This window comes from Neophocaena asiaeorientalis, unplaced genomic scaffold (assembly GCF_003031525.2).
Source record: "Neophocaena asiaeorientalis asiaeorientalis breed wild unplaced genomic scaffold, Neophocaena_asiaeorientalis_V1.1 scaffold308, whole genome shotgun sequence".
Taxonomy (NCBI): domain Eukaryota; kingdom Metazoa; phylum Chordata; class Mammalia; order Artiodactyla; family Phocoenidae; genus Neophocaena; species Neophocaena asiaeorientalis.
Genome location: NW_020172768.1, coordinates 4,801,350 through 4,821,486, shown reverse-complemented (window position 1 = coordinate 4,821,486; position 20,137 = coordinate 4,801,350). Strand labels below are relative to the sequence as shown.

The window sequence follows — 20,137 nt, the reverse complement described above, 5'->3', positions numbered from 1 at the left end:
CCCCCGCGGAGACCCTGGGGGAGGGGGCCGGGCGCGCAGACCCACGGCCGGGGCTCGGCGCCTCGAGTAACGCCCCAAAGAGGAGGGGAGAGCGCGCGGGCGAGGGAGGGAGTCGGCTCCGGAGAGCGAGGGCGAGGGCGAGCGCAGGCGGCTGCCCGCGGAGAGGAGGGAGCCGGGCCAGGACTAGGAGGTAGCCGGCGGGGCGCAGGCGAGGCGGGCACCCGGCGCGCGCACTTTCCCGCAAAGTGCCAACTACCCGGGAGAGAGTTCCGGCCGCTCACCTTCTGGGCGCCGGGGAAAGTCAGCGGGAATTTGAGATTTTAGGGAAGAAGGTCCGATCCCCCCGTCCCCTGTCCCTTGTTACTTATCCCCATTAAAAAGAGAAACAACAAGAATAACAGCAAACTTGCTCTAGTCCCGTCTGTCCCCCCACTCCTGGCACCATGAAGGCGGCCGTCGATCTCAAACCGACTCTCACAATCATCAAGACGGAAAAAGTGGATCTGGAGCTTTTCCCATCCCCGGGTGAGTGGTGACTGCCGAAGCCCCCACTCCAGCTCTCGGCCAGAGGCCGGGGTCCCCTCCGCTTCTACCCCCTTCGCTCTTCCCTTACAGGCAGTGGTGCGTTTCTGTCAGAGCTTCTGCCTGAGCAGGCGATGCTGGTGGCAGCTGGAGAGAGGTAGAGAGGAGGAAGAGGACGTTGGTGGCCCGAGACCCTTGTTTGGGGGGTGGTATTTATTTTCACAGCTGTGTTTTTGTGAGTAATGGGAAAAAGCTTTTAGAATGGCCAGCACTCCCATTCCTGCTTTTTTATTTTTCCAAATGAGCGGGAACCCTCTGGCCTTATTCCTTAACGTTAGGGGGGTGGACACGGCCGCCGAGGACATCATCCCCTGACCCTGCAGTCATGCCCCAGAACTGGAGCCGCCGGATGGAGGGCCTTGGGTAGTAAGAACCCAAACGGTGTCTAACTGGCTGGCCTTCATGCACATTTTCAAATGTCTTGCCTTCCTGAGCTCCCCTGTCACATGTCCCTTTGCTATCTAGCTTCTCTTTTCTGGGTTGAGGATAGGGAGATGGGAGCAGAGCTTAACTGCAGGAAACATCCCGATTCTGTTCATGCAGGTTACTCACTTTATCCATCTTTCTAATCTGCCGTAAATTTGTCCCTTGGTACCAAAGATCTGTTAGAAGAGGGAAAACCTCCCAACACCAAACGTGACTTTGGGTCTTTGATTGGTGTGTTATCCAACTCTTGGATTTGTAGGATTTGAAAAGGAAAGGGGTAGGACAGAAATTTCATTTTGTCTTAGACACAGTTTTTGGTGCCAAGCAGTTGAATGGACGCTGGAGCTCCAGAATTTCTGGAGTAAATGCAATTGGAGAAGAAAAGATGCTTTCTTGTAGGATAGGGAACTGCCAGCTATCCTTAAGAGATTCGTTATTTGGGAGGTAGAGGTATATAGAAACATGTAGGGAGAAGGTGGTGCTTTTTGGAAAAAAATTAATCGCAGTAATGTGCTTCTCTATTGTATTGGATTATCAGTAAGTTCAGCGGCTCCCCATGTTTAAGACTTCTTTGCCTCCGCCATAATTAGTTGCTTATTTTAACCCTTTCTTAATCTGCTTAAACTTTCAACACAAGCCAAGCTGACGTTTTGTCATTTGGAGACCCTGCAGAAATCTTAATAAAGACATGGTAGTGGCTGGTGTCTTCTCCTCTTAGACCCCCTAACACTCAAGCCCAGGGTTGCTCCCTGGGAGGTGCAGGAAGACTAAGGCTGTTTGTTGTCACAAGGATGCTGAGATGAACTGGCACCTCGGAGACATTTCGGGTACATAGAGCTACAGTTCAGAAATGATACTGCTGTGATGGTGGTTTTGGGGAGTTCAAGGCAGCCAGAATAAATTCTGTTAGTCACAATTGATTCAGACCATTTATAGAGGAAGTGAAAGGATAGTTCCCAGCAAAGATAGATCTCAACCAATAGGTCCTTTCCTTAAGTATGGCTTGTTTATATGTGTGTTTATGGGGAAGAGACAGATTTGGTCGTCTGGGAAATGGTGTCAATATGTCAGTCCACGAACCTACAATGGATTTGGCATGCTGGGAAGGAAAAAGAGCCCCTAGCAACACATGTTTTAGATCACAGTAAACAGCGGAAGCATTTTGGGGGAGTAATTTAGTAAACATTAGAGGTTTTAAGTATATGGTACCGTTCTGTTGATTATTGATAAAAATAAATCCTGAGCAAGTAACTATTCTTAGCTTTCCCATCTGTAGAATGGGGACAGTGAGGCCTACTGCTGCAGTCATACCCATTATAGTAAGCAAATTTATAGTGCCCTTCTTTTGCAAAAATATTTTGTCAGCAACCTTCAGTACAAGAAAATTTCAACTGATCAAAGAAATTAGGCAGTCTTCTGCCATTCATTGTAACGAGATTTGATTTCTGGCGCTATCAACTAAGTTTGAGATCATTTTTTTCTGGAGGTTTAGTAGCATATACGTGAATATTATTCCCATAACCCAGGAAGGGAAATGGAGGCACAGAGAAGGTAAGTTATTTACCTAAGAATGTCTAGTGAGCCAGCAGCTCAAGTAACATGCATCCCGGTTTCTACCATCTCAGTGTACAGTTGCCTTGAGTAATACTGCAAGTTATCTCTGTAAAGCTTAGCAGAGAAACTTCAGTTGAGACTTAAACTTGCAGGTGCAAGGATGCAGGAAGCATTGGCCAGGGCTGCTTGCTTTTGTTGGTGGGAAAAGACACTGACTGGCAAAGTGGGGATTTGCTTTGCCCATCAGACCATACAGGACATTTTTAAAGTTTAACTTCTCATAGCGTGGCTTTGTGTCTACAGCTGTGACAAGTATTTGTCAGAATGATTCTTTGGGTTGTTTAGTTTCTTATGTGTGGAGACAACTATTTTGGGAACTTACCTGGTTTAAATAATTAAACCAGGATTTCTCCCTCCCCCCCTCCCCTCATATATGAGGGCTGGAGAGAGGCAAGAGGGAGGTGGGTGTCCCAGCAGGAGCCTGGGTCATTTGCCAGTCTCAGTGGCTAGGACCTTATCAAGAACCTTTATTCACTTTGATTCTGGATTGAGACCTCACCAGGAGTTTTGACAGCTTTACGTGCCAAATTAACATATACTTGGAAATAACATTGGCATTGAATTTTCCTTGTAGATGTAAAGTTGGATATATCATTTTGATTGTAATACATGATTGCCAGGTTCTCAGAGCTTAAATAGGTTAAAACAAGCAAAGCCATAGAGTGTCCATGGAGTTCCCTCCTGGTGTGGAGTTTGCTGAGAAGGGGTGGAGGCTGGGTGCCAAAGCAAATACATTCCCCAGCCGCCTAATTTTTCCTCTCCTTTCCCACTCCACTTTCTCGGTGAGGTGAGCATAATGCCCAGGGAAGATCAGGAATTCTAATTCTGTTTGTTTGCGCTTTTACAAGAATGAAAAAGGATCAGCCCCCCTCCTACCCTAGGAAAGGATGTCCATCCCTCGGGGACCTGTATTGCCCTTAGAGATAGGAAGAAGCTCCGTCCCTCTCCCAGTGCCTTTGGTCAGTCTTTGTATCTTCATCTGTATGGACCAGAAAGAAGGGCAGAGCTTCCGGGCTCTTAGGGTCGCCTGTTCACTGTGCTTCCAGACCCCCACGGACCACGCGCCATTAGTGACGACGAGCCCAGCATTTCCGAGCAGGGACTCTGTAGCCAGCCTGTCTGGGTTTGAATCTCAGTTCTGCCACTTACTAGCTGTGTGACTTTGGACGAATTACTTCATCTCTCTCTGTACTCCAGCTCCTGCATCTGTAAAATGAGTGCGATAATCCTTCTACGTCATAGGGTTGATGTGAGAATTAAATCTATTACTGTGTGCAAATCTTAAAACTGCTGATCCACAATAACAACGCAAAATGACGACGGATGTAGAATTTTTAGGGGCCCTTGAAGTGTTTTATAGGGGCTACAGCTGCCTGTGCACCTCCCCTAATCGCTTATTTGAGAGGGAAAGAAGAGTAAAGTTAAAGAGAACCTTTTCACCTGCCTCACTGAGACCTCACACTCCATTCTGTGCCCCAGCAGCAAACAGCAAGCCAGGTAACTCTCAGAGTGTCAGGGCATCTCCGGGGCCGGGCTGTCAGTTACTGGCTCAGGGATCAGTCAGTTACTGTGGCTCAGGGATCAGTCAGTTACAGGCTCAGGGATCAGTCAGTTACTGTGGGTTACACTGGCGAGATTGTCAGTGCTGCCTCAGAGCCAGAAGGCCACCAAGACTAGGGGCCGGGGAACATTTACAGGGTTGATGGAAATGTAGAGTTCTTCAGTTATGCAGGGTTGGGAAATGCATCATGTCCAGTTATCATAAAGTGTCTCAGATCTTATTTATTTATTTGTTTGGCAGAGCTCGCATTCCTGGCATTTTTGGTTGGTTTGTATTGCTGTTTTTTTGTCTGTGTAACTTTTTTTTCTTTCTTAAAGAGACCAGACCACCCTGTAGGGGGATCACCTCCCCCTAGGAGACAAACCAGCCCGCGGTCAACCTTCCAGAGCCAGCTTGCTCTGGGCTCCATCAAAATCTCTGCAAAACCGAGAGCTGGTTAGTGTAGGTCAGGATTTTTTTCAGGAAAGCGAGGCTCCCTATTGCAAAGAGCACAGATAACTCTACAATGGCGACAGCGACAGTATAATTACAGCCGTCCCTGGTTTGCGGAATGAATCACCCATGGCTGTGGTGGCATTCCCTGAGCTTGCAGTGAAGGTAGATTCCTGCCGTTCCCAAGCTGTAGGGATGTTTCTGCAACACGTACTGAACCTGCATCACGTGCCAGGTTCTTTCCCACTTCACACCACTGACTCTGGGGCACGGGCACAAATTAGTACATCCATTGTTCAGATGAGGAAGAGGATATTCTGAGAGACGCGTAATTTGCTCTAGGCCGCACTGATAGAAATTTATAAACTGTTGAGTGTTGCGAGCATTTTATACCTACTGTAAAGCACCGTCTTATTCACAGAAACTCAGGGAATCAAAAGAGAGGAGATGAGGAGGCACTGGTGGTCGGTGCTTTGGGGGTTGAGGGGTGCAGGGGACCCCTGCAGCCCTGCATGACTCCTCTGAGCTTGGGGTTAGGGCCTGTCCTGTGAGCTCCCTCCAGGGCTGGCAGTCGAGGTGTGTTGCTTTAAGAAGATGCTTGAGGGTTCCAGCGAGGAGGCTTGCCTGAGATCACCAAGCAGAGAACCAGGCTTCTTGTTTTTCCAATGTCTTCCAGATGTAGTTCGTTCTCTCACAGGTGAGGACGTGATTGTGTTCACTTCCAAGGTCACATCCTTCCCAGAGCCTCCCCATTCGGCCTGATTTACCTCTTTCGTCACGGACACAGCTCTGCATGTATCTCACTCACAATCTGGGCGACGAGAGACACAGATGAGCAGCAGTTTGTTTTCTTAGTACAGATGTGATTTAATTTTCCTTCCTGCAAGGAGGCCAGAGGTACCTGCCTTTATTGTCTGCACAGCAAATAAGTTTTGTCTTTTTCCCTGCCTAAAATGTAGGGTTTTCAAGCCCATGCCGTGGGTCAGGGCACATAGTGTGTAGCTGTTCTGGCACAAGGAGGGAAGTTGAGCCCCAGGGTGCTACCTGCAGACCTGCCCACGCCAACCCACCCCCCACCCCCACCCCGCTGGCCCACAGCTCAGTGGGAAACCAACAGACTCCCTGGCGACTTGTCCACGGGTGAGGTCTTGGTTCCTCTGTCACTGCCTTATGGGGAGCATTTTTTCCAAACACTTAATACCCTTGGGTCCCACGGTCATCCCAGAGAGGAATTTGTATATTCACAACACAGTCCTCATGTTTTTATCTGGGTGCTCCCGAATGAAGTGGGGGCCCCACCCCCTGCTCAGACAGAGTCTCCGATGGGATTTGCCTCCCTGTTCACAGTATTCTAGGTCCACCCTTTGCTTCCAGCTGTTAAGCTCTTCTTAACTCTGAGTTAGGAATGTGGAGACAATCCCCAAATCTATCATTTTTCCTTGTCAGGTATCTACAGCTCCAGTTTGCTTTTTTTTTTTTTCAGTTGGGTTGAAGAGCTCTTTCTCCAGAACTTCAGTAGGTGTTTTTCACATTTGCAGAAACAGGCTATTTGGCTACTTTTCTTGAAGCTCTGTGCCTATCTATGTTACCTTTTTCTTTCACTTGGGTAGTTCATAGTCTCTATGCACGTCCAGAAGGAAATTGGTCTGTAGTGTAGGTTACAGCAGATCCAGTATCGCTGGCGGTACTCAAAATAGTGCTGTTTGAGCCATAAATATTTATTGATTATTTGGCCAACTTCTTGATATTTCTCAGGTGCTTTCCAGTTTCTGCTGCTTGGGGGCAGGCCTGTCACTGGGCACTGGGAAGGTGGCTTCTTACTGCCCCATCACCTTTTCCCCATTGTCCTTTTTCTGTAGCATTTCGTTTGGTCTCAGAATTGTAAGATACTGACCCAGATGGTGCTTTAAGACCCAATGTAGCATTGGAAAGTTTTAGGGTACTGGATTTCAGATCTTGATGGTGTGTGCTTGTAATTTACCATCCAAACTGGGACACTTTTGAGAGTGTAATGGGTGCTGTTAATAATGACACCACAATGAGAGATAGACTAGGACTGTCCCTGGAAATGGGGCGCATACCACTTGGACACTGATTTGGGACAATAATATTCTTTATGATATCTACTTAGGCCACCCAGAGTAAGCTAAAAGGACCAAATTAAGAGTTTGAAGAAATTCAAGTTCAGTGTGGTTTCCCCCAAGCATGAGTTATATTTGTAAATGTGTTTTTTGACACATAATATAATATTTCTCAGCACCTGGGAAACAACTAAAGATCAACCTCAAATGAGTTCACTTGAAGCGTTTGAAACCTCTCGGTAGCTTTGAGGAGCTATGCTAAGCTGTCGATTTTTGTTTTGCAGAGTTCTGTAGAGGAACTGTAAACTCCCTGTGTGTAGGGGGTGTGTGTGTGAAAATGAACTTTTGAGTCGGGGGAAACGCCATCATTACACACGTGAAGACAATGACATTTTCCCTTTGTTTCGTTTTAATGTTTATCCAAGATGAGAAGTTTTACGTTGGGATCAAAAGGGGCAAAAAAAAAAATTTTTTTTTGTACCGTTAAAATGGGTAAAAACAAAAAGAAAAGTAAAACAGCAAGCCCTCAGTTTTTTAGGGCGGGAGGAAGGGAATGGAATAGTGGATTCAACCGCAACATCCCGTTTGGCTAAAAAAGAAGAGAAAAAAAGAAGAGAGGTGACAGGAGAAGAATTAGAAAGTCTGAAAGGACTAATGAAAGAATGAAAGGAGATAGTGAAAAAAAGATCAAAGAATTTAAGCGATGTTTCATAGACTTTTGGAAACCCCCCCATATGGACCAAACATTGCACTTGGGTAAGAATTCTAGTCCAAGTGGCCAGGTGGGTAATCTGTTTCCACTCTTTGTCTCTGTAATCATTTCTGAATACTTTACATGCTGCACGGCTGTATGGCAGGTCAGGGCAACCCAGAGGGAATAATCCTTGTGCTCTAGGTGCTTTCATGGGTAAAAGTGCTGGAGGAGCCCCATTTGAACTTGTGAAAGTACATGGGGATCAATGATTCTATTTTCTGTGTCTGTTGGGTGCTTTCTCCCAACAGTTCTAGGTTAGAATAATTTCCTGGGTCAGCTTCAGGGAGACCATGGGTATTTCAGAAAAATTTGGAAGATGTGGTTAAAAACAAGGAGAGGAATATCTTAGATAGAACAGCGTGGGGAGAATGCTGAAAGTTTGGAGTGAAAGAAAGGCTTACATAAATATGAAGAAAAACACCTTGATTGTAGAAAGGGAGGAGAGTTGGAAGTGTGAGACCAGGACCTATGTTGAGAGCGTTTTGCATCTCAGGATGAATTTTGCCTTTGAAAGTAGGGAGATTTTAAGGGCAGAGCAGTGTTATTGAAAAGGCTTATGAGAGAGGTGATTTGTTTTTTCTTTTGGTAGCATTACTTTACCTCCCAGTCATACTGTTAGTTGTTAAAACCTCTATATCAGTTTATCAGAATAAGCGTTAAACCTCAGAGAAGATGACAGATCAATCAGGTACATATTTTCAAGGTACAAATGGAAAATAAGAATCTAGGTTAGGCCAGGGGGTTCCTAATCTGGTGAGTGTTTGTAGATACATGGTTTTTTGAAGTATATATTTAGAAACCCCTACTATGTGCCGCGTACTATACCTACTCTCAATTAATGATATTTTTGTGCAATTAGAGTTTTGTGCTGGGATAATCACTGTCGTTACTTATCATTCATGAGAGTGTGTGGTTGAGTTTGATGTTCAAATACCCTTCAGAAAATCCACTACAGGGCATTTTCAGTGGAAGAGTTTCCATGTGTTGACTTCTATAGTTCTAGTATTTATTTTTCTTTTTCCTATCTATTTGAGATTCCCTGCCTAGGTTTTTTTTTTTTAATTCTATACATTATGCATTGGTTATCTTATATCATTGAAATACTAATTAAATGTGTGGAATGCAGTGAGGATTCAGGACTAATAAGGGGAGGTCTGTCAGCCTAGTAGGAGTACATTTTGTGTATAAGCTGAGCTGAGTGTCTACTCTGGGGAACCCATCATTGCCTGGAGACCCAGGAGGCCTGGATTCTAGCCACGGCTTTGCAACTCTTTGTCTGTGTGACCTTGGGCAAGTCATTTCTTTTTTCTGAACCTCCAGCTCTTCATCGTTAAATAAACTCACTGGAGAAGATGACCTGTAAGGTTTCTCTTAGCGCTGATAGTGTATGAATCTAGATAGCATTTAAAATAATGAAGGCTTAGAGAGAGCATGGAATGTCATTCAAGAGGTAGGCAAAATGGGGGTATTTTTCTCTTGGTCCCCATATTCTGTTCATCACAGTTCCATCATTGGGAGGATTTTGAATGCATTCGTGAAGATTACCTTTCATGGGGAGAGGCATTAGGAATTGTCACAGGCCTTGCCTACGTTTGGAGAAACACATTGTCCCTGGGGTGACGCTGGACCAGGCGTCATACCTTCCTCTTGGTCCCTCTCCATGAAACAGCTTCCTTTTTCCATCAGCCTTTGCTACGGTTGCAGCGGAAAGCAGCTCCAGCGCGGGGGGTCTGCTCTGGAGGAAGGAGATGTAGGCTGGGGGTCTGGTAGGTGAAGCAGCCAGCAGCCCCAGCTGCATCCTCGGAGCCGAGCGTGTGGTCTGAGCCAGACCTGTTTCATCTCGGCTACTCAGGGCGCTGCTCTGGGCAGAAAAGTCCCCTCCTGCAGCAGGAACGCATTCTGCTCAAAGCCACCCTGGTGAGGCCCGTGCCTCTTGTGTGTACCAAGGCAGGGGCTGGGCCCCTGGCTGCTGGGCGCTCGGGAATGGGGTCTGGCCCTCCCGGAGGTGCTGGCTGCCAGGAGATCCCACCTGCTCTGGTTTCCCCGGGTCCAGGAAGCTGCTGCGAGTGTGTGCTGGGGCGTGGTGAGCACAGGCTGCCGGCCTTTCAAAGGCTGCATTTACAGCAGTGGAGGCATGGCGCCTGTACACAGTCGTTATCTGAAAATCAGGTTCTGGATGTTATTGCTACGTTTTGAGAAAGGTCTGACACAGTTGCCCTTTTCTTTCAGGAGCAGGGACCTAAGATCGGCGTGCCAATTTGGGGGAAAAACAAGAAAAACTGCCACTGATAAGAGGGCAGAGTTGATCTCTCCGTAATTGTGTAGGCATCTCTCATCTCGTTTTTACCTTTTTCTTGTTTTTTTCTTTTCTGTTAGTTATTGGATGCCAGCTTATTAACGTGCCAAGAACCTCATTCTTTTACCCCTATCCCTGATAGCTAACTAAGTATTCTTCTCATCTCTCAGATGGAGAAACCATGAGGTTAAACAATGTGCCCAAGGCCACACAGCGGGTGAGCGGAGTTTAGATTTAAGCCCAGCTGCAGGTCACTCCAAAGCTCACTCTTCTCAGAAATATTTGGATATTTGTTGACTTTGGGGAAATACTAAGGTCTGTTTGTGCCTATCGTTTACCACTTCACGTATTACTTGGTTGTGATCTGGTAGCATTTCGCAGTTTGACGTGGGACTTACTCCCCCTTTTAGCTTCACAGTCCCCTGAGTTACAAATATGTTACAGGTAGGGAAACTGATGCCCACTTGTGATGCCAAGTTCCTTTCCCAAGGTAACTTGGTAAGTAAGTGGCAGAGTTAGAACAGGAAGCTGGAATTCTCCAGACCCCTTGACATTTCCATTCGGCCACACACATTTTAAATATTTCCTTGATTGGATGAATACATAGTGCATTCACGTTACTACAATGGCTGCTAAACATTAGCCTGAGGCAGAAGTATTAACGAGGCATCCTCTGCTCTTTTGCTGGAGATTGAGTTCCCTGCATATTTTCTATGTATAGTTAGTCGGTCCCCTGTAGACAGTTGGCTGACGAGTGAGCTTCAAGTGGGTTGCACAAATCACTATCATATGGGATCTGGAGAATTTGCACAGCTTTCCATGATGCCAAACCGCTGGCCAAACTTTAAGTAGGATGGTAGGTTAGTTCTTTCTCAAGAAGTAGAAAAAGGTGAGTTACCCCCCAGGCTTCTAGACAAAGATGCGGTTTTCCTCTGGGGTGGGCTGACTTTGGACTTTGAGAAATGCATTTTTTTTGTTTGTTTTGTTTTTTAATCTAAAGAGTTTTGAAAAGAACTCCTGTCCAACCCCCGTTTCCTTATACTGAAATATATGCTCATTGCTTTGGTCTTCTGAGCCTCAGTTTACCCTTTTTAGCAAATGAGGTCCACTTTAATGACGAGCAGGAACTTCAGGTAGGCAGAGGAGTACCTCAGGATAAAAAGTAAAACAAAACCCAGAAAACTTGGCATCTCATGCTGCATGCTATGGGAAAGAATTGTGCCAGAGAGGCGTACAAGAATTACATTTTCGGTGAGTTATGTTTTTCCCCTGTGAGTTTCCATTTGGGGCAGGGGCATTTGCTATGGCACCGGGTGTATACACTTGGAGTTTAGTGAAGTTATATTAGATTATCCCCCTAATACAATGTGTTGTTCCTTAGCGATAAAAATAAGCCTTCTTCCCCCCGTTTTGGTCATTCTGAGAACAAGAGCATTGCGAAGCCAGATGACAGGTTGTCACACGGAGAAGTGGCCCCTTGGCATGTGGTTGTATCCTTGGGAGTGAGTTTAATTCTGAATGGCCAGCAGTGCCCTCCGGGGCTTCTGGATTACTGGGGAAGAGGAGGTGGGGATGGCTGTAGAGCTTGGTACACCTGATTGCAGCCAGAATGGAGAATAGGTTTAAGTTCGGCATTTTTGAATGTGGGCGCTAACTTTAGTCTTGTCAGGAACATTTAGTCTTGTAAAGCAAATCTTACTGTGGCTGCCAAGTGTCGCCTCTTCAAAATGGGGTTCAGGCCTCCACTTCTGAGTCGTTTTGGTCAGGCCTGCAGTGTGCTTGGCCTTCCATTTTCCTGGTTGGAGCATTTTCTGTGTTGGTAGCCAGACAGGTCCACCCAGATAGGTGCTCATCCTTTACCTTCTGCCTGGCATGAGAATCAGGATACATGATTCACTTAGAGCTGCCAGACTCTAGCCACGTCTCTGCGTCACCTGTCACCTCCGTCAGCTCCGTTTTCTTCTGGAAGAAGGGCGTTCCTGGTGGGTGAGCTGCCTTTGCTTGGAGAGAGTGGGAACATTAATGAGCTCACGTTTACGGAGAACTCTGGAGGCATCCGTGATATAAGGAGTGTTATTAAATTTCTGGGAGATATGATACAGAGTGGCGATGCTGAATACCTAGGAACTCTCTTAAGGGTGAATGGGTGTGTGTGTACAGGAAATGCATCCTTGATTTCACATCAGATCAAGAGTTCAATCTTATACCTTCCTTACCTCCTAATGGAAATCAAACATTCTCCAGAACTGCTGGGTGCTTGTTTTTGGTCTCTGTACATATCTGTGCTTCAGTTTGGAGGCATGAGAGAAGTGAAACTAATAGTTCTAGAGTACCTACTGTGTGCCAGGCACTTTGCAGAGTGCTTCACACAAATGACACATTCTTTAAACAACCCTATGATGTCGGTGTTTTATTTTTTTTCAATGTTTTTAAATTTTATTTAAAAATTGTTTTTATTGAAGCATAGTTGATGTACAATATTGTATAAGTTATAGGTGTACAACGTAGCGATTCACAGTCTTTCAAGGTCATAGTCCATTTATAGTTATTATAAAACATTGGCTATATGCCCTGTGTTGTATTATGTCTCCTTGTAGCTTTTTTCGTACATAAGAGTTTGTACCAAGGTTGGTGTCTTAACCCCCATTATGAAGATAAGAAATTGAGTCTCAGAAAGGCTGCAATAATTTTCCCAAGAACTCTCAAGTCACAAATTTAAACTTAGATCCTTCTAATTACAAAGTCCTACCAACTTAGAATCTGTTTGGAGAGAAAATTTGCTAACATTCTCATCAGAGGCTTTGATTCTTAGTGCGTCCTTCTGCGCAGTGTGCTCTTTTGGGTTCCTCATTATTCTCAGGCTAAGAAAGAAAAACATCCAGTATATCTATAAATATATATCACTGGGATGTGTAATAGAGCGGAAGCCAAAGACATAGTTCCCATCGTTTCCATGTGCATTTTCAAATTCAAAGTGGACAAATGAAACGTAGGTACCTAAATTTACTAATGCATAGAGAGAGTTGGTGCTTTTGGCTCCATTTTCCAGATTGGGAAATCAAGGAATGAAGTAAGGGCTCCACCCATTCTTGCGAGCCCTCCGGGGAGTGGATATTCAGAGGCACACGTCTAGGCCTTGAGGCCACTTGATGCAACAGGAATGTTGGTAGAAAAATAAACACACACATGGAATGAATCACTGTCTGCATGATGGACCTGGAGTTAGCCTCTGATTCATTTGGAGATTTAAAAAGAAAAAATAACCCAAGTCCCCTGCATCGGCAGGCGGACTCTCCACCACTGCGCCACCAGGGAAGCCCGAAAAATCTCTTTATTTCTGGATTTCTGAAGGCCTCGCTTAGGGGAGCCTTGTGGCTTTTCTACGTCCTCACCTGTGATGGATGGCCGGATGGGAGAAATTTGAAAGTCCAGGCCGGCTGCAGTGTCTCCAAAGGGTTTTGGGTGCTGGATGAGCAAAACAGCAACTTCATGTTTTAGATGAGATCGGGCCCCGGCGACTTGCTGCTGGATTCACAGGGTCGGGTTGGCGTGAGCTACTCACAGGCATCGGCTACAGGCAACGAGCGGTGACCGGGGAGGATGAGCCCAGTCTCCAGGGGCCCCGACTGCCTTGCTTTGTAAGAAAACACTCACAGTGTTTTTATGGGCAAGCCAGTTCCAAGGAATTAGTATTTGAATTTCCAAAAGCTGGTGCAAGATACGCAGGAGGCTCCTCCCACACAAACTAGCCAGGAATCTGAGAATCTTCTTCAAATTCCTGTTCTAATGGAGCCTGAACGCGGTCCACTTTTTTAGTCATTGGAGTTTGGTTCTTATATCCATCAGATGGTCTGTTTATGCCTAAGGTTTCTTAGCATCATCTTAAGATACAGACGCCTTCTCTTCCCATTCGGTAGATGAGACCTCATAGTCACGGGGGAGGGATCCATTTCTGGGTGGCTCCATAGAAAGTCCTCTTTGTCTGTGAATCCCACAGCCTCTCATTCATGACATTGGTTGTGATGATGGCTCTCCCTGTAGCCACCGCCCTGTCCTGGAAGGAGCAGGGTTTGGAGGTGAGACAGACCTGAGTTTGAATTTTCTGCTTGCTAATTTGCCCTTCGGCAACGTATTTAACTTCTCCAAGCCTTCCTTGTGTAACCCTTACAATGGAGGTAATCATAAAGAGCTTTCAGGGCTCTTGCAAGGATTTGAGATAACGCCTGTAAGATACTTTTCCACAGGGTCTCGTAAATGGTGTGTTATCCTTGTGTCTCGTAGGCCGCCATTTCTGTACAGAGGCTCTTTGCTGACAGCGCCGTTGCTACTTCAGTGGTTGTTAGGACTGTGGTTACAGAAAATTTTCCACTCGACACCCCTGTAACCAAGTGGGCCGGAGCGGTCCCTGTGGCCACTGGTAGTGTTTTCTTCCTCTCACGCACACTTAGCAAACTTGAGCTTGGCCTCAGGTCATGGATCCGACTTTAAAAGCATCACGTTCAGGCCCTGGCCAGGTCAGCGGGGCCGGTTCTTGGAATTGTCGTTATCAGGATATAGAATTATTTTAATTGTCCTCTTCTTTTCTTCTGGGAGGGACCTAAGCATGTGAGGTTCAGGAGGAAACCTCTACGACCTGTCACTGCAGCTGGCCTGGAGTAGAGCTGCCTCCTTCAGGCCCTCCACGTTAGCTTGCTGCTGGGAAAGGCCAGGTCAGTGAGTCCACGCGATGCCCTCCTAAAGATAACGAGCCTCGGGTCGGAAGAAGGACCACTGGCCTTGCTTCCTTCTCCACACCCCGTGTCCCTTCTGTCCCCCAGCAAGTGCCCAGTAGACCCTCGCAGTACTAGCCAACTTCCGCTAAAGCGCTTCGCAACTGAAGACGCCTTCTCTGGAATCTGCCTGTGGCCAATTGCAGTGGTTGATTTACAGCCGGAATCCGGCACCTGGAAAAGGGGATCCTGTGTCTTTAAACAGCTGTGCTCCAGTGTGTGTAAATGTGCTTGCTAATCCAGTGACTAATTCTCTATATTATAAAGCAGCGACAAGCGGGCTGCCAGGGCAGGGCTGGATCCCACCTGGAGTGGTGTGTTAAGGCTCAGGGAATCCTTTCTTGAATTCTGCCACACCACCCGTCTCTGGAACGGACTGGACATCTCATCTGTCTGTTCCCTGCACCAGAATCAGAACTTGGTTCTCCGGATTCCCATCCTGCTCTCGCCTGCCCCCTCCCCTCCAGACCCTGGGTCAGTTTATTTACTCACCCGAGGGTAGAGCCAGCGCTGCTGCATCTGAGTCAGGGCTGGGGAACCAATCAGAGCTGCTCTGGGGCATTCCAGGGGCCCAAACTCATGATCCCTCTTGGAAGAGAACTTTCCAAAAGGTCCCATTTGGTCACAGTGTTGCGACTGCACCTTTTCTCGGTTCATGGCCAGTGAGCCTGGTCCCGTGTGTGTATGCCTGAAGCCCTTTTCTGTCTGCCCTTCCTTTTTTTTCCCCCAGGGTTGGGAGAGAAACCTTCAGAAAGAGCCAGGTCTGATGGAGATTTCCTTCTCCTTCAACATCGAAATACACAAATGCTAATGTCACTCTCCATGGGCCCTGGGGCAGCCTCTTCTGGGCACGGCGGCGTGGGGTGAGGCGAGCTTGATGCTCTCTGCCTGTCTCTTGGAGTCTGTGGCCTCCCTCTTAGTCCTCCTGTAAGTGGTCCCAGAAGTTGTAGCCTCCAGGCATCCGCCTCTGGAAACGACCTCTCCCAGTGTTTCCGTGGCCTCCCAGTGAGCGGGCCTGTCTGCATCTCTTGAGGCTTCCCTGTGGCCGAGGTCACAACGATGTCTCTTCCCTCTCACTAATGCCACCCACCTGCCACTGGAGTTGTCCTTGACACCTTGGCCCCTCTTCTTCCTCACCCCCCTACACTCCAGACGTCGGCACCCTTGCCCCAGTGCTTCTGGAAGCCAGCCCATCACTGGAGAGGTGGAGAGGTGGTCTGTGTGCTTCTGGGAAGGGTCCATGTCTCCCAGTCACCGGGAGGTGTTCCCATTGCTTGGCTCGTAGAAGGTGGCTCATTAGCTCTTTTAAAAAATATATATATTGCTTTTTTAACTGAGATATAATTCACATAATATAAAATTCACCATGTTAAAGAGTACAATTCAGTGGGTTTTCGTACATTCACAGAGCTGTGCAACCATCACCAATAACTGACTTGGGTACATTTCTACCACCCCTGAAAGAAGCCCCCCGCCCATGGCAGTCAGTAGCTCTTTTTGCGTGAAGGCGTGCTGGTCAGGCTGTCCAGCAGGGCACAGGGGGGCGTGGAGCTGTGTCTCCTGGTGAGAGCCCCCACTGCTCTCCCCTGATGCTCCAAGCACGGACCCACAGACCCGGGAAGCTGGGGACTCGCTTGTTTTGGCTCTGCTGTGTAGGAAGCTAGTGTCTGTCTGGGCACAGATAATGAGCCCTTTCACTAGCGGCAGGGCTGTTCAGTCCCGGAGCTTCGGGCTGTGGTGGCTGCAGTTTCCTAATGGCTTCTTGATGAGGCAGAGCCACTTAGCAGCAGAGGATGAGGGCTGTGTATCCGCACCGGGTCTTTCCCTTTCCCACCTGAGGCTGCGGATGGACAGTGGCTTCTGCTCCCTCCCCTCTTGCATTGATCATTTCTTCTCTGCTCTCCACCCGTTGGCCTATCAGACCCATTGATCTGGAGATGGGATCTGCCTGGTGGCTTCTCAGCCTCTTGGGTTTGCCCCTGGGAGAGGCCTCCGATGCTGTCTGCTCTGGGCCAGTGTGGGCGAGACTCTGGGGTCGCCTTAGGGCTGCCAGAATGCCCCGGGCTGGTTGTTTGGGGCCCCGTTCTGAAAGGAGAGAGAGAGAAAAAAAAAACCTGTGGAGGCTACAAGAGACCACAGCACAACCCTTAGCTGTCCGCACTCTGGATGCATTTGCAGTTAGAACAGGAGCTGCTTGTATGGCTCCAGGACCTGGCCTTTTTGAGGTAGACTTATGGCCTTGTTAATTAGATGCGTCAGGTTCAACTTACAGGCCAGTGCCCCTGATTTTATGTTCTGCCTTTGTCAGTGGGGTTGGTTGTATCCCCTCATCGCCATCACCGTGTCTTCTTTACCCTTCCAGCAGGACTGAAATGGTTGCGTCACAGACCTTGTGGATGACGCGATGGCGCTCACCTCTTCTTTCAGTGCTTTTTAGATGAAGGTCACTGGATCGCTGAAAGTAACAGCCGCCTTCACTCTTTCTGGATAGATAGGAGTAGCACCCTCAAATTTTAGACCTGTTACGCAGAGTGGTTTCGTGCAGTTGAAGTTGGGTGTTGGAGATTCTTGCTTTATGATCCCTGGCATTCAGCTGGGATCCCTGCTGGCAGGAAGCTCTTCTACCGTAGAGCCTGGCCATCGTGATTGAAAATTTATAACCTAGAGCAGCAGCGGATCCCATCCTGGGCCCATTATATCCCGTGCTTTTTAGATCTTTGGATGGCTTATTCCTCTGTTGTTCTTACGAACCTGGGGAGCAGTAGAGTTTGTCTCGAGTGATGACCAGGGCTTGATAGCAGCAAAGACAGGAGGGAGATGTCTCTCTCCCAATCCACCACGATAAGGAAACAGCAGTGGTGCAGAGGGCAAAAAATACTGGCATGGAGCCAAGAGGTCTCTAATTAGTAACCACGTGATGTCACTCCGCTGAGCTTCGTTTTCCCCATCCGTAAGAGAAAGGGGTTGAACTAGGTGATGTCTCAAGTCCCTTCTAATCCTGTGTGTTCCGGGATCGATCGGGAGCCCTGTGGGCCACCTGACCAGGGCGGGCGCTCACCCACCCTCATCTCTATGGCAGCTTCCTCTCATTCATCTTGTAATTTCGTCGAGTTGCCAGGAAGGGGAACATCCCTCCAAGGACTTGTTAAAGCTTTATAGCAAATTCTGTGAATTCCTCTTTTCCCTTTTTGGCCGAGGATAAGCTGTGTGCATCAGATAACAGCGAGGGCAGGACAGCGGCGCAGAGGCAGGGAGGAGTGTGAACGCGCAAGCAGGGTGCGCGTGAGGTACTAGCTCCTACCCAAGGCCATGGAGAAGGCCAAAGCTGAAGAGATATAGGGGCCAAAGTTCTAGATCTGGAATACCCGGAAGCAGCCTCAGATGCTAGGTTGAGCAGGGAACCTAATGGTTTAGGGAGAGGACCCATAATCCCTTGAAGCTGTCTCTCAGGGTTCTAAGTACCTCCCTAGCAGCTCAGGAAATTTGAGCTGGGACTCAGATTATTCCCTAAAACCCTTAAAGCAACAGGATTTCTGACTCCTCGTTAGGGATGTACGTTTGGATTTACTGAGCTGAGTGGGGCCTTTATTTCACGAGTTGTTGAACATGTAAAGCCTGATGCTGTAAATTCCAGATGCTCCACGTTAGGGCCCTGGCATCGGTTTTTGGTGCATGTAGCTGGTGTGCATTTTGGTGCACTTAGCAGGCGTCTTTGAAGACTGTGATAGGTCCAGAGGAGCGCTGTCTCGTGCGCTTGCCAAATATACTATGGGTGGGAAGTTTTGCATCTTCTCTGATGTCAGTCTCTTAGGGGCGGGAACGTGTGTTCCTCTGCCTTCTCCCTATATTCCTGCCATGTGGCTCCCACGTGGTTCTCTTGAATGACACTGGGATGAGTCAGCAGGGCCCTTGGAGAAGAAGGGGATGCTTACTTAGCCTGTTGGGAGCAGGGGGTGGGGGAGAAGTCAAGGAAGCAGTGTTTGAATGAGGTCCTGGACCACGTCGGATGGCCCAGGTACCCACTTAGATCTTCACAGTTTGGTGCCTTTTAGGTGGTCATAGGTTTCAACTGGGTTTCAGTCTCCACCATCTGCCTAGGACAACAGTGTATAGGGGCGTTTGCTTGTCGTGGCCTTGTAGGTGGCATCTCAGACATCCTCGCATCTCAGGTTCACCAGGCCACCCTACAGATGGTCTGACCCCTGAACATCTGGATCCCTGCACTCCTGAAGCCAGCGAAGAGAGTGTGGGAAGGAACACAGTACGTCACTTTTAATCACTCGCTGGTTACATCGGTCCCAGCTGTGTGCAGCGCGTGCCTGCTCTGTGCTTAAGCTCTTAGGTTACACGACATTTAAGTGCTTGTCTCCAGCTCCCTCCCGCTGTGGTGACGTTACCTGGGACGTTCTCAGTGAAACACCCTAAGCTCTTTCAATGGAAGGGACGAAAGGGATCTTTTTCGGGTTCCTTTCTACCTACTTGGTGTTGGTTTTCCAGGAGCAAGGAGCTTGATGGCAGGAACTCGAAGGCATGCGTGGGGAGCTTAAAGTTTTCCTTAGGGGGGCGTCTGTATGAATCCCTGGATGTCTTGCCTTTAGGGGATTCCAGCTTTGCAGTTAGGATTCTGAAGTCTGTAAGCTTGGACTGGATCCAGGGCGTGCAGTTACTGACTCTGTCAGTTGCCGGTCAGTGCCAGGGCTGTCGGTGGAAACTCACAGTGAAGCCCTGCGGCAGGAGGGCTGCTTGCAGGGCCTGCTCCAGGGTCCCTGTGCCTCCTTCTCCAGCCCAGGCCCAGGCTCTGCTCATTTTCGGTTTGGTGTCTATCACAGGCTTATGCGACCATTGCTGGTCCTTGTTAGTAAGCCTCTAGGAGGATTTAGACTATAAGTAACACAGCTGGGAAGGATTAAAATTGTCACTCCAAAGTTATGTCAGAGCAGAAGATGGCATTTCCAGAAAATAGAGAGACTGTCCAAAGAGGATGAACTAAAGGGGAGTCAGAGGCCTTTATTGAGATGTGGGGCACACATACACGTGAAGATCAGCCCTCAGCCTCTTTATGCACCAAAGAAATGAGGAGGGAACGTTCCCATGAAGAAACACTCTGAGGGGGACTCCAACCATGTGTCATTACCAGACCCGACGGGACCGACGGGGCTGTTGTCTCGGGAACAAGAGAGTTGACCTCCGTCTAGTGGTCAGGCTTTCCATGCACCCCTGCCTTCATTGCTCTGGGCTGGGCCGAGCAGCAGTTACAGTCTGGACCTACCCCTTCTCCATGGTGGCTGTATTTTAGCAGTAGGCACGCACACTTCTTCACTTGGCTGAAGAGATCCTTTAGGCTAAGAAGAAACTACTCTGTGAGTGAAAAAGGAGCCTATTTCTAAGCAGGCAGTGTTCCGGGTGACCTCATCTTCCTCCCAGCCCAGATCCAGTTGGAGCTGTGCGTACAGGGCAGAAATCCAGTTCCTCCTGTCTGGGACTCACAGTGGCAGATAAAAATAGACCAAGACTTTGTCTGCAGCCATTGTTCTCTAAGTGCCCATTGTTTCTGGAAGCAAAGTGGCTGTGGCTCTAGAGCTTTAAGCTCTGTGCGCTCCCTCTCTCCCTCTCCCTCCCCCA

The 20,137-nt window shown here is 48.0% G+C and overlaps 1 protein-coding gene across 2 annotated transcripts in view; it reads left to right on the top strand.

Moving 5' to 3' along the window:
- Positions 1-71: 71 nt before the first annotated feature.
- Positions 72-20,137, top strand: part of ETS1 (ETS proto-oncogene 1, transcription factor) — a 66,149-nt gene continuing 46,083 nt past the window's right edge. The window contains exon 1 of one of the 2 annotated variants that reach the window (XM_024740803.1): positions 72-525. In XM_024740803.1, the coding sequence (XP_024596571.1) occupies positions 444-525 (82 nt within the window). In that variant the 5' untranslated portion in view covers positions 72-443. The remainder of the gene's footprint in view (positions 526-20,137) is intronic. The other variant, XM_024740802.1, reaches the window with a different exon arrangement.